General features: G+C 40.9%; 1 protein-coding gene across 3 annotated transcripts in view; it reads left to right on the top strand.

Annotated features, from left to right (window-relative positions):
• The window catches only part of RAB8B (RAB8B, member RAS oncogene family), a 77,509-nt gene that overhangs the window by 48,442 nt on the left and 14,547 nt on the right, over positions 1 to 14,520 (top strand). For 2 of the 3 annotated variants that reach the window (XM_011940434.1, XM_011940435.1), the window contains exons 2-3: positions 7,555 to 7,615; positions 12,624 to 12,684. In XM_011940434.1, coding sequence (XP_011795824.1) covers positions 7,555 to 7,615; positions 12,624 to 12,684 — 122 coding nt within the window. Of the gene's footprint in view, positions 1 to 7,554; positions 7,616 to 12,623; positions 12,685 to 13,961; positions 14,021 to 14,520 lie in introns of all 3 variants that reach the window. The other variant, XM_011940437.1, reaches the window with a different exon arrangement.

The following is a 14,520-nucleotide window of genomic DNA, read 5'->3' as shown; positions in this document are numbered from 1 at the left end:
TCAATAAACATGGGAGTGCAGTTATTTCCTTGACATACTCATTTCCTTTCTTTTGGAGCAGGATTGCTGGGTCATATGATAGCTCTATTTTTAATTTTGTGAGGAACCTTCAAACTGTTCCCCATAGTGGCTGTACTAATTTACATTCCCATGAACAGTGTACAAGGGTTCCCTTTTCTCCACATCCCTGCCAGCATTTGTTATTGCCTATCTTTTGGATAAAAGCCATTTTAACTGGGGTGAGATGATATCTCATTGTAGTTTTGATTTGCATTTCTCTGATGATCAACAATGTTGAGTACCTTTTCATGCATCTGTTTGCCATTTGTGTGTCTTCCTTTGAAAAATGTCTTCTGCTTATTTTAAAATCAGATTATTAGATTTTTTTCCTGTAGAGCTGTTTGAGCTCCTTATATATTCTGATTATTAATAGCTTGTCAGATGGGTAGTTTGCAAACATTTTTTCCCATTCTGTGGGTTGTCTCTTCACTTTGCTGATTGTTTCCTTTGCTGTACAGAAGCTTTTTCACTTGATGTGATCCTGTTTGCTCATTTTTACATTGGTTGGCTGTGCTTGCAGAGTATTACTCTAGAAATATTTGCCCGGTCCAACGTCCTGGAGAGTTTCGCCAATGTTTTCTTTTAGTAGTTTCATAATTTGAAGTCTTAGATGTAAGTCTTTAATCCATTTTGATTTGATTTTTGTGTATGGTGGGGGTTAGGGGTCTAGTTTCATTCTTCTGCATACAGATATCCAGTTTTCCCAGCACCATTTATCCCCCAGTGTATGTTCTTAGCACCTTTGTCAAAATGAGTTCACTGTAGATATATAGATTTATATCTGGGTTCTCTATTCTGTTCCACTGATATATGTGTCTGTTTTTATGCTAGTACCATGCCATTTTGGTTACTGTAGCTCTGTAGTATAATTTAAACAAAGGGCTTTTTGACCTTAAGGATAATGCCCTTCAATAACTATGTTTTTTGAGATTGTATAGTTCTTTTAAATTAAAAAATAAATAAATAAAGTTGCTCCCTTACTGCCAGGATAACCTCTGGTTCTTGCTGCTGTTGGTGTGATAGCCCCCTCCTTCTTTCCAGTCTGCAGTCATCTGGGGCTAGGGGATAAGCCATATCTTTGGAGTTGTGAACTCAAGGACTCTTCTAGCAGCTGTGGTCACAGTTCAGCACAGAGATGTTGTGGCAGCTACTTGGGCTTCTCATTGTCCCCTTTTTCTTTCTTATTTTCTAGTTCTTAGCCAAACACTACATGGAATTGCCTTCAGAGAAGTACTACAGTTTCTCATTAAATGTAATAGCATTCATGACAGGGTAGTAGTGCAGCTCTTTCATATAGATATGAATATAAAATTTGTCCTTTCATATAGGTATGAATATAAAATTTTATTAATGAGATAGGTTTGAGTATTATATAGAGGATATATAGTATGTATATAATATAGAGATACTATGATTTTTCTCAATAGCCTTTCTATTCTATTTTTAGCAGCCTATGGATTCTAGGAGTGACCCAGGTCCAGGGATAGGCCTTGATTAATCTAAATTTAGAGAATGGATTTAGATTAATCCAATCTTGGTAATTCTCCGTGGCAGTGATTAGTTCAGAAATTCAGCCTTAGCCTGCCAGAACATGACATTCCCATGGTTATAAGTCCAGAAATGAGACATGAAGGAAAACTCGCTGGAGGCTTTGGGGAAACGCTTTCTCACTTTTGAGAGAAAGAGGAAAATAATCTATTTTCATCTGGTATTGCTGTTGTGGTCAGGAACTGCTGTCAGTCAAGAGTGTGAAATTGATACTCCCTGGACGGCAGAGCCCAGGGAGATACAGAGAAGGGAGCTGGAGCCCTAGATTGAGCCATCTCTGAACCCCAGCTCACCATTGAGCTTGTTGTGGATGAGTCAACAAATTACCTTAAGCTAGTTTGATTTGGGGTTTCTGTATTTGCAGCTGAAAGCATCCTAATTATATTATCATTTTACAGCTAATTATTCTTTTAATCCCTGGAGTAGCATCAGGAAATTATCTTTGCTTTAAATTTTAACATGAATGTTAATCCACTACTGATATTATTGTCAAGCTAATTGTATTGTGTCTTTATTTTCTTATTGAAATAAGATTTCTCAGCATCCTTACTATTGTAACTATAATATATTAAGAAATTTCCAAGGTTTTTTTTTTCTTTTTTTTTAAGACAGAGTCTCACAGAGTCTCACTCTGTTGCCTGGGCTGGAGTGTGGTGGTGCAATCTCTCCTCACTGCAACCTCCACCTCCTGGGTTCAAGTGATTCATTCTCCTGCCTCAGCCTCCCCGCTAGCTGGGATTACAGGCACCCGCCACCACGCCCAGCTAATTTTTATATTTGTAGTAGAGTAGGGGTTTCACCATGTTGGCCAGGCTGACCAACTCCTGACCTCAGGTGATCCGCCTGCCTTGGCCTCCCAAAGTGCTGGGATTACAGGCATGAGCTACCGCACCTGGCCAAATTTCCAAAGTTTTTAAAGCCATCTTCACCCTTAGTAGTACATAATGTTTATGTAAATATGTAAGAGTACTTACCCTTTAATTTAGTTACTGTACACATGTTTCTGTGCATGACTTAACTGGCAAAGAGAGGATAGAGTCTTTGCATGATCCGAGAGCAATTGCAGGGCACTATGTTAATAAAACCCAATGACACAGGATTAAATCACTGTGCAAAAGCCAGGCCTTGAGATAGGAATGGGCATGGCTGAGTGAAGAGCTGAGGAGAGAAGAGAGAGAATTACATGGGTGGGTGGAATGGCATCCTCAGAGAAGGCTGCAAAGTGAGGTGGTCATGCAGGAGTGGAGGAAAGGAGGTATGGGGCCCACTGAAAGAAGCAAAAGGCCTCGTATGGGGAAACTCTGAGGTTTGCAGTGTCAGGAGAATGGTGCATCTGGTGGGAAAGGCTGTATCACCAGGCTGAAGAAGTTGGCTCCGTGGCTTCTTAAATAGTACAGTGTCATTACCACAGGGATTGTTGCAAGTTATTCTAGAAGTGGCATATATAGGGGAATTAGACCAGGCAGAGATGTTGGCACAGTATCCTGGAAAGCTATTACAAATAATCCATGCATGAAGTGACAAGAGCTGTCGGGTTATAGACTCTGAATGTGTAATCTCTTAGGTTTATATGGAATTTCAGAGATCCCAGAGCACGTTCACACACATCATCTAATTTATCTAATTAGATCCTGTCAACCCTTTTTTATGGATGAGGATATGTAGGTTCAGAGCAGTCAAGCAGCCTGTTCACAAGTTTTTAGTGACAGAACCTAACCTACAGTTCAGTGCTTTTCAATGAATTTTTACCACTTTTAGTGAAATTCTTACTTTCTAAAACTATTGCCTATTTTAGGTCCCCACTTTGTGCTAATTTGAATTTGTTCTACAGCACTTGTCTGTCAATTGGCCCTTGACAGCAGCATAAGCAAAAGCTAAATGCCATAGTTCACAGCTCTTACAAACATTGAAAACCTTTGAGCAGTGAAAAGATGACTAAGTATTACCATCTTGTAGAACTTCCTCACATAACTAAAAGATAATGTTCCTAACAAATACAAAAAAAAAAGCCTCTGTCAGTAGAAAGTTTTTGAAGTGTTTTAGATGAAAGGAGAGTGAGACTTTAAGGAGCCTCAAATTGGCATTGTTGAGTAAAGGTGGTAAAGTTGCCCATGACTTCCAATTACAGGCAAAATCAACCTTAAAAGAACAGGAGTTACTATCTTTTAAGGAAAGTATTAATCTGAACAAATATTCTGGTATATGATGTCTTTTATTTAAAATGTGAATGAAGGTCAGGCAGGCTAGCTCATGCCTGTAATCCCAGCACTTTGGGAGGCTAAGGCTAGTGGATCACATGAGGCCAGGAGTTTGAGACCAGTCTGGTCAACATGGTGAAACCCTGTCTCTACTGAAAATACCAAAGTTAGCTGGATGTGGTGGAGCACACCTGTAATCCCAGCTAGTCGGGAGGCTGAGGCAGGAGGCAGGAGAATCACTTGAACCCAAGAAGCAGAGGTTGCAGTGAGCCAAGATCACACCACTGCACTCTAGCCTGCACGACAGAAGGAGACCCGTCTCAAAAAAAAAAAAAAAAAAAAGTGAATGAACTATTAATTGGTAAAATGTTGAACATTAGCCTTCTAATTAATTTATTCAAGTATACAGCAGGCATTTTGAAAGTCATTATTTTTTATTTTGGTAAAAAACATAATATGTAAGTTGCAATCTTAACCATTTTTAAATGTACAGTTCAGTAGTTTTACACATGTTCACACTGTTGTGCAAATCATCTCTAGAACTATTTCATCTTGCAAATCTGAAACTCCAAACCTATTGAACAACAATTCCTTTCCCCCTCCCTGGTAACTACCATTGTACTACTATTCTGTTTCTATGGATTTGGAAAGTCATGAATTGTTTTAAAATGTTAATCTGAAGAAACATGTATTGAGTACATACCAGGTGCTGGGCATTCTTCTTGATGCCAGGCCCAGAGAGAGGTAAAGGATGGAGGAGGATTCCTAGAGGGTCTTTGTTACACTGGATTTGGTGGCATGTAATATGTAAATCACAATAAAAATCAATGTCTATTAAATCTTACATGAGTGATGGAAACAGGACATTTTGTCAGATGCTAGCAGTAATGTTTATGCTGGGTTGCTGAGTGTTGTGTCACCTTTCCAGACCCTGAAATGCTGAGGGAGGTACCTTAGAGGAGAAAATGTGAGCCAGATAACTTGGGAATATTGGTTATCAGATTGTATTAGGTTGGTGCATAAGTAATTGTGGTTTTTACCATTGTTTTTAATGGCAAAAATCGCAATTACTTTTGTACCAACCTAATATTTATTAATAATTTATGATTGTTAGTGAGGGGAAATAATGATTGAGAAGGTGTTCTGCTAAATTAGCTTGGGTGTGATTGTTGCCTATTTCAAGACTCACAAGAGTATCTAAAAAGGCTCCCTGGGGGAAAAGTACCACACAGAGAAAAAGGGGGGAAGTTCGGTTGGTTTATGTCTATGCATTGTATAAAGCTGGAGCTAGGAAGCAGCCTTTTGGGGTGCTTTCAATGTTTATATGAAGAAACATTGTAGTAACTTAGCAGTTGAATGCTCCCCACCTAAAAAAAACCGGAGTTGGCTGGGCGCAGTGGCTCACGCCTGTAATCCTAGCACTTTGGGAGGCCGAGGCGGGCGGATCACAAGGTCAGGAGATCGAGACCATCCTGGCCAACATGGTGAAACCCCATCTCTACTAAAAATACAAAAAGTTAGCTGGGCATGGTGGCGCATGCCTGTCGTCCCAGCTAGTCGGGAGGCTGAGGCAGGAGGATCACTTGAACCCGGGAGGCAGAGGTTGTAGTGAGCTGAGATCGTCCCACTGCACTCCAGCCTGTCAACAGAGTGAGACTCTGTCTCAAAAAACAAAACAAAACAAAACTGGAGTTAATGTTTAAGTCAATTTAGAGGATACGTAATTTACATGTTTTCCTGAAATTTCTTGGAAACCACTTTGAGGGGTTCTGTATAGCAGTGGTCCCCAAACTTTTTGGCACCAGGGACTGATTTCTTAGAAGACAATTTTTCCTCCAGTGACTGGAGGTGGTGGTGGTGTGGGAGTGGGGTGGTTTAGGAATGATTCAAGGGCATTACTTGATTATTATTATGCACTTATATTCTGTTTTTATTACATGTAATATATAGTGAAATAATTATACAACTCACCAATGTAGAATCAGCAGGAGCCGTGAGCTTGTTTTCCTGCAACAAGATGGTCCTATCTGGGGGTTATAGAAGACAGTGACAGATCATCAGGCATTAGATTCTCATAGGAGTGTACAACCTAGATCCCCTGCATGCACAGTTCACAATAGGGTTTGCGCACCTATGAGAATCGAATGCCACCGCTGATCTGACAGGAGGCTGAGCTTAGGCGGCAATGCAAGTAATGGGGAGCAGCTGTAAATACAGATGAAGCTTCTCTCACTTGCCTGCCACTCACCTCCTGCTGTGCAGCCAGTACTGGTCCGTGGCCCAGGGGTTGAGAACCCCTGCTGGATAGAATGGAAAATAATAGAAAAATCTAAACAAAGCTGAGTAGCCAGATGATGAGGATTTGGCAAATTGCAACTAAGTTGTATTCACTAACTGGTCTCCTCAGAAAGCTTATTCCTGATATATGAGAGAGCTTGCTGATATTTGTCAAGGGCTTTGTGGTTCCTTGCCATTGACAGTGATAAATAAGTTTTGAGCTACCATAGTGGGGGAAAATATGTGAGGGAAGGGTTGAACTTTTGAAGTGCCAGAGCCCTTCAAAAGGCATAGCCCTTCGAAAGCCAAAACTCTTGGCTTCAGGTTAGAATCATCTGGGAAACTTAAAAATTACCAGTGCCCAGGTCCCACCCTTGAATAATTAAGTCACAATCTCAGAATTTGGGGAAGGGGGCGGGCCTAATCAGGAGTTGTTTTTTTTTTTTAATATTTCTCAGTCATCTTAGTCCATTTTCTGCTGCTATGACAGAATACCTGAAACTGCATAGTTTATAATGAACAGAAATTTATTTAGCTTATAGTTCTGGAGGCTGGGAACTCCAAGGGTATGGCATCAGCATCTGTTGAGGACCTTCATGCTTCATTATCTCATGCTGGAAGACTGGAAAGGGAAGTGTGCTTATGCAGAAGAGAATGTAGGAGGAGCAGGACTCACTTTTATAAAAACCCACTCTCAAGATAACTAACTCACTCCTGTGATAAGGACAGTCCATTCATACAGGCTCCACGTGAATCAGCTCTGAAAGGTCCCACCTCTTAGTACTTAGTATCTCTAAGGTCCCACAGTGGCAATCTAATTTCAACGTGAGTTTTGGAGAGGACATTCAGATGATAGTACCAGGCAATTCTAGAGTACAGTCAGGGCTAAAATCTATTCTGCCTATTTCAACTCTAGCAAGTAATCTGTGGGGAACATTTATTAAAATGTGTATAAAATACTTGCTAACTGTTTAAAATAGATATGCAGGCTTTCCCTCCCGTACTGTCAAATATGCAGATTTTTTTCCTTAGTGAATTGCAGAATCTGAATTAAAAAATGGAAGAGGATAGAGGAATATTCTTTAAAGAGGTCCCATAGCCTTCTTGAGGGAAGGATTGGGGTTGAGGAGTAGGTAGGAAGCATTGTTTACATGCACTTCAGGAAGTTGGAAATATGGCATGTTCTCAATCTATCTAAATTATATAACTTTGCAGGATGTGATCCATTTGTGTCAGAATAATGAGGCATATAATACGTTGCATTTAACATGTGTGGGAATTCTTTGCTGAGTAATTAGCATTCCTTTCTCCAGCCTGTATTCAGAGGAAACATACCATTCACACCCTCTCTGTGTTCACATTTTCCAGTGCGTTGGAGAGCTTTTTTCAATAGAAATCTTTGTCCTCTTCCTAATGAGACTTGGATTATATCTGAAGAAACTTAACATATCTTTCTTTGTTTTTCTGGCAGGAATTGATTTTAAAATCAGAACGATAGAACTAGATGGAAAGAAAATTAAGCTTCAGATATGGTAAGTAAACACACACACAGAGTTTCTGCTTTAATTGGGAATTGAAAGTAGGAATTAAATGTGAATTGTAGTAAGTTAGAGTCATCTTGTGATCGCTAAAGCATCTTTTCTTTATCAGAAGCAAGGGGAAATAAGTAAGTATTGGAGATCCTTCAAAGGTATCTCCACCAAGAGCTGGGAAGGTGAGAAAGGGTACTAACTGTTGGAGCCAGAGGAGATCCCATAGCTCATCTTTCTGAAACTACAGTTTTTGAGGGGAGGAAACTAAATTCTAAGGAATGCAAATTACTTCTTCGTCACAGTTGTTGTAGCTTTGAAATCTGGTAAGACAAAGTAATCGCGTCGTAGGAACCCTTGGCAGGAAGTACAGATCTAGGTTCTAGCAACGATGCCTCCACATTGATGGCTTTGGGCCAGTTATTTCCCTTCTTGGTCTCACCTTTTCCTCACTTGTAAATTGGTTGGATTGATGACATTGGAGTTCCCCTCCAGCTATGATATTTTATGATTTATTTGCATATTTCTTAGTAAGTAGAAAAATGAAGACTGAGAAAAAAAAGAAAAAAATTATGTCATAGTTCAGGCTGCTCTGTAAGATATTTTTAAACACACTTTTTTTCTCATACATAGCACAGTACTTCTGACACCAGATGTCAGGCGCTTCCCACCACCACCAGGTAATTCTCCAGCCGATGCCAATTGGGTGTCCTATACTTTTTAATTTTCATTTTCTTTCTGGGTTGTCCTATAATTTAAGTCAATTCCGATACTGTCTACCTGGAGATAGTGTCAGATCCCACAGGTTGAGGGCTGGGTCCTGCAGTGTCCCCACTTCAGCTGCCAGTTGCAAGTACAGGTTAAGTATCCCTTATCCAAAATGCTTGGGAACAGAAATGTTTCCGATTCTGGATTTTCTTGAATTTTGGAATATTTGCATATACATAATGAGCTATCTTGGGGATGGGACCCAAGTCTAAACACGAAATTCATTTATGTTTCATATACAGCTGATACACATGAAGCTGAACATAACTTTATACAATTAATTTTTTTTTTTTGAGACGGAGTTTTGCTCTTGTTGCCCAAGCTGGGGTGCAATGGCGTGATCTCAGCTCACTGTGATTCTCCTGCCTCAGCCTCCGAGTGGCTGGGATTACAGGCATGGGCAACCATGCCCTGCTATTTTTTTGTATTTTTAGTAGAAACGGGGTTTCTACATGGTAGCCAGCTGGTCTTGAACTCCTGACCTCAGGTAATCTGCTCGCCTTGGCCTCCCAAAGTGCTGGGATTACAGGTGTGAGCCACCGCGCCTGGCCAATGAAATTTTTTAATTAAACTGTGTTGTATGCCTACATTTTGACTATGACCCATCACATGAGCTCAGGTGTGGAATATTCCACTGTAGCATCATGTCATCACTCAAAAAGTTTTGGATTTGGGAGCATTTTAGATTTTGGATTTTCAGATTAGGGATCCTCAACTGTAGTAGGTTGTCACCTCTACTTCTGACTGACTGGCTATAAATTGGGATTCTGATGACCCCTCTGATTCCTTTAATTTACTAGAGCAGCTCACAGAACTCAGGGAAACACTTTATTTGTGTTTACCCATTTATTATTGCAAGGAATACAGATGAACAGCCAGATGGAAGAGATGCACAGGGCAAGGCCTGCGGGAAGGGGTAAGGAACTTCCACACTTCCTTCCTTGTGGGAGGGGGCATCTACCTTCCAAGCACATCCAGCACCTCCATGTGTCTCACTATCCTGAAGTTCTCCAAACCCGGTCCTTTTGGATTTTTATGGAACCTTCCTTATGTAGCCATGATTGATTACATCATGGGCCATTGGTGATTAAGTCAACCTTTAGCCCCTTTCCCTTCTCCAGAGGTTGGGTGGTAGGACTGAAAGTTCCAGCCCACTTATCACTTGGTTGGTTCTCCTGGCAACCAGCCTCCTATCCTGGGGCTGGACAGGAGCCCCAGCCACCAGTTATTTCATTAGCACACAGAAAGAACTTAAACACTTTGTTGGAGAGTCCAAGAATTTTACTATCTGTGTGCCAAGAATCAGGAGCAGAGACCAAATATGTTTCTTATTGTATGTGTTTCTTACTGTATCACACTATCACAGCTACTATAACAAAAATACCATAGACTGGGTGTCTTAAACAATAAACATTTATTCCTCACAGTTCTGGAGGCTGGGAAATCCAAGATCAGGGTGCCAGCAGATCCAGCGTCTAGTGAAGGCTTGCTTCCTGATTTGTGGACAGCTATCTCACTTGTATCCTCACATGGCCCAGAGAGAGATCATCTCTCTGGTGTCTCTTAGAAGAGCACTAATCCCTTTCACAAGGGCTCCACCCTCATGACCTAATTATCTCCCAGAGTCCCCCTATCTAAACACCATCACATTGAGGATTAGGCTTCAACATATAAATGTTGGAGGAATACAAACTATCAGTCCTTAGGATGTTTCCCAACTCTAATGTTGCAATATACAAGGCAAAGATCTTGTGATTACCCAACTCTGGCTCATAAACTCCTGAAGAATCTGTCCAACTACAATGAATAAATATGGTTCCTCCAGATTGCTAGGTTGAATATTTTTGACATGAACTCAGAAGCTCTTCTTAGATTTTTTTTTAACCTCCTAAGAAGCTGGTTTAATTTCTTTCAGTTCAGTGCCTTGCATGGAGCCGTATAGATTTGGAGCTTTGGGGAGGTTTTTGGTGATGTTTACAGATCTAATGTGTAATGATGACAACAGTAGACAAAACGTAGAATTCAGAACAGCACTAAGAATGAGGCAGGGCTAAAGAGTAAAGTTATACGTATTAGCTTTTGCCTTAGGCTCTATTTCTTTTTTGAATCTCAGAACTGGGATAGAAGAAGAATATCCCCCAGCCCTTCTTTTATAGAGAAGGAAACAGGGACTGAGAGTGGTTAGGTCCACCTGAGGGGCATATGTGATGAAGCTGGGACAACTACTCAACTGCCCTGGAACGTAGTGATTAGCTTCCTAGTGGTTTCCGGTGTACTTCATTGGAAAATGTTATGAAGGTTACTATAGGCTGCCCTTTCCATCCATTGGTATTGAACAAGATGCCAAATATTTTACAGATTTAAAAAATTACATCTTTTCTCATGATCCCCTCCTTGGGTTTCTCAGAGAATTTCTAACTCTGTGCTGTGTAGTCCTGATCAAAGTGTTTCTGGGAGCCTGTGTGTGATCAGCTAATTATAACTTAATAGAGAGTAGCCACAACATCATGGCACTATCTCTCATTACTCTCAGCAACAAAATTGTCTCCATTCAGTCCTCACAACTTACATTTAAAGTGGTAGTGTTTTTCTTCCATCCTCACTGCAAAGCGGGTTCTAGGTCAGCAGTGTGTTCAAATCAAGAAAATATCGTTAGTCTGCCCAAAGGTGCTTGGCTTCCATTTCCCCATGAATTGTTAGCTGTGCATCAAACAAGTGCCCCATGTATCTAATGCTGATCAAAAAGAATGACAAGATAACATGGCTTTTTTGTGAGGCCTGGCCCAGAGCTGAACAGCTGAGACCTAAGATGCTTGTCTCCTTCAAGAGTATGAGCTGGGCCGGGCGCGGTGGCTCACACCTGTAATCCCAGCACCTTGGGAGACCGAGGTGGCTAGATCACAAGGTCAGGAGTTGGAGACCATCCTGGCTAATATGGTGAAACCCTGTCTCTACTAAAAATACAAAAATTAGCTGGGCATGGTGGCACGCGCCTGTAGTCCCAGCTACTCGGGAGACTGTGGCAGGAGAATGGCTTGAACCCCAGAGGCAGAGCATGCAGTGAGCCAAGATCGTGCCACTGCACTCCAGCCTGGGCAACAGAGCGAGACTCCGTCTCAAAAACAAACAAACAAATAAATAAATAGTATGAGCTGTTCAGTGGCAGAGCTGGGGCCATAGTTCCTCTGAGCCTGTTTCCTCATCTGCAGAACTTGGATTCTGGTAACACCGCCACCCAGCAGCCCACCCTACTGGGCTGTGGTGGACATCACGTGAGTGCGGTGTGAAAGTATTTTGTAAGGTATATGTCTATGTTGAGGTATTTATTGCTTTTTAACTTATGATATTCCCTTGGGCCTTCATCTTTTATTAGGATTTGATATATACTAGATTTCTAGTATATTTCCACAAATGCTGCTTTCTGTCCTGCAATTAAAGTGTCTTAGTAGCACAGGGAATGAACTAGCTCTGGCTGGAAGTGGAAAATTTGAGAATGTTGATTTTCTCAAGTTTCGAGGAAATTTAACTTCCTTTATAGGATTGCTTCTATAAATGAAATCAGAAGCTCTTGTATTTTTCAGAATGCATTTTAATGGTATGCCATCAGCTAAAAAGCAAAAATATATGAAAGTTTATATAGTTTTAACATGTTGTTTATGTTTAAAAGTCTTTGAAAACATTGTCAAAATTTATGTGTTGAACTCCAGGTCCCCATGAAATCTTGGGCTCCATAGCTGAACGAGTTCTTGAGGAGATCTATTTTATTGTGCTCTGCTGAGCAGAATGTACACAGTAATAAGTCCAGCTCAACTGCTTGCTTTATACAGAAATCAGACATTCAGGCAAGAAAGCAAAGTGCTTTAATCATTAAGCACTTACAAAAAGGATTATAACTACCTCTGGGAGTCCAAGAATTTAGAATTATTCTCTATTCCCTCCCACGTGTGTTCGACTAATATAACACGCCAGTTCCTAGGAGGATTTTTCTGTATATTTTCCTGTTGCTGTTTTTATCAAGGTCTGGATTTTTCACCCAGGTCATTGTGAGCTCTTGACAGGCTCCTGTGGCCACCACCGCCTCCAGCTTGCAGATGTGCAGAGGGCTCCCTTTGTGTCTCATTCTCCTTTCCCCTGTGACCACTGCACCCTGAGCAGACCGGAATTACATCTCCTACAGCAGGGTTTCTCCTCAGTGATGCTGGTGATGACTTTAAAAACCACTCTCCTTTGTTTCATATTTTAGGGACACAGCGGGTCAGGAAAGATTCCGAACAATCACGACAGCTTACTACAGAGGAGCCATGGTGAGTGTGTTGTAGGGTTTTGTAACTCTTCAGGTAGAAGTAAGGCATGAATGTTTGTTTGCCAAGATTATAGGATTCAAGCTGGAGTCTAGTACAATGGAGAAAAATACAATTTTTGATGGGAAAACAAGACATTTAAAGGGTTTTTTGGTTGTGTTTAGCAACTGTATACTTTGCCAGTGGTCTTCATCATCATAATCAGGTGATTAACTTATAGATGTTCTAGAACTCCTCCACACATTCTGATGTGATTCTATATTTTCATTATTTTTCCTTTTATTAATACCTTATGGCAATCTTAGCAAACCACAAGCCCTATGACTGAGTGTTCCTTTCTTATACTCTCTTGTCATTTAGCCCTGCCACCATTATTAACTCTTACCTCACCATCTCCACAACATCCACTGCTGTGGCTCATGTCTCTGTCATCCCCCTGACCACCATTCTGCCAGCTGGCTGGAAAGAATCTGGTGAATCTTGACTACCAAGTTCTTTGCTGAATCCAGGCATTTTCCTTGCTGTCATAACTTTGTCACTTGTAATGTTCTATCCTAAGATGTTTCATCTATTCAGTGCACTTTTATTGCTTTTTGGCTCTGGGCAGTGTGATGCTAGGAGTACAGTGGTGAGTAAGGCAGCTTGGAAGCCGCCTTACTTCCACGAGCTGTGCTTAACCATGCCTAGAATGTCAGGTTCAGACCATGGCTTTATCTTTGGTGTTTAGGCCTAAGCCAAGCACAAGTTGGAGTCTTGAATTATGATGAAATCCAGTATGCTCAGAGAGTCTTTGAAGGTTGAACAACTGAGATCGTGAACCCCAACTGGTAGATTGTAGGGTACCAGCTGCCATCATTCCCAACTCATTGCTTAAAAGATTCTTGTATTCCTGGGAGTGGTGCTAGGGTGACAGAGCTGAAGGGGTGATAGCTGTCCCCACGCCTCCAGGAAGATGTGGTCTGAACCCACAGATCCCCTCACTGACATGCTGCCCTTCCTCCTCCACCACCACTCACTCTCCAGTGTTGGAGTAGCATCATAACTCATCCCCACAAGAAGAGTAGGGATTCCTTTTTAAAGCTGAAGTGTACCACTAACCATTTTATGTGTATTTGTTCCGCACACTCCACCCTATGATACTTTTAAGATTGTAAAGGGTCATCGTTTGAATAAAAATAGCTGCCAGCCACTCTCTATTTTGCTTAGACTGGAATCAAAGGGAAGGGGCTTATGATATGTGCCAGGAAGACATTTGTTTGTTGTTTGTTTGTTTCCCCCAGGAAGGAATTTTAGGGATAAAAAGAACATCATAACAGGGATGATTTGGAATAGTTTACAGGTAATTCTGATTAGAGGCATCTTAGACACACATGCCTTTCTGTTGAGTAGTTCTTTGCATGCTAGGAATGATGTGCTGACACCATTTGCATGCTCATTTTCACTGGAGGGTGGGCAGGGGCACTTAGAATGTGAGAGTAAATGTTTCACTTGAATGTCTGGCTGTAGTTCATTGTAGGAAGAAAGAGGGCATGGAAATATATTAAATAATACATTTAGATTTCAGGACTATCTTTTAATTTATGTACTGCCTAGTCTTTCCTCACATTACTTCAGCTAATTAGAAATTGTTGCTATTCTAAATAGTATTATCTTCCATATTTTGAAGGTAGAGATTTCTCTCTTTGTTCTCCTGTAGACAATGCCAGTGTCTGACACATAGTAGAGGCTCAATAAATGCTTGCTAAAGGGGTTAATCAGTGGGAAATTTTACACCTAGAAACCATCTTAAATAAATCTTCAGGAAATCCTGCTGTGCCTGAGTCTTGGATCTCTCAAGTC

This window comes from Colobus angolensis, unplaced genomic scaffold, assembly GCF_000951035.1.
Source record: "Colobus angolensis palliatus isolate OR3802 unplaced genomic scaffold, Cang.pa_1.0 Scaffold19, whole genome shotgun sequence".
Taxonomy (NCBI): domain Eukaryota; kingdom Metazoa; phylum Chordata; class Mammalia; order Primates; family Cercopithecidae; genus Colobus; species Colobus angolensis.
The sequence above is the reverse complement of the archived record's forward strand: the minus strand, read 5'-3'. Positions and strand labels throughout refer to the sequence as shown.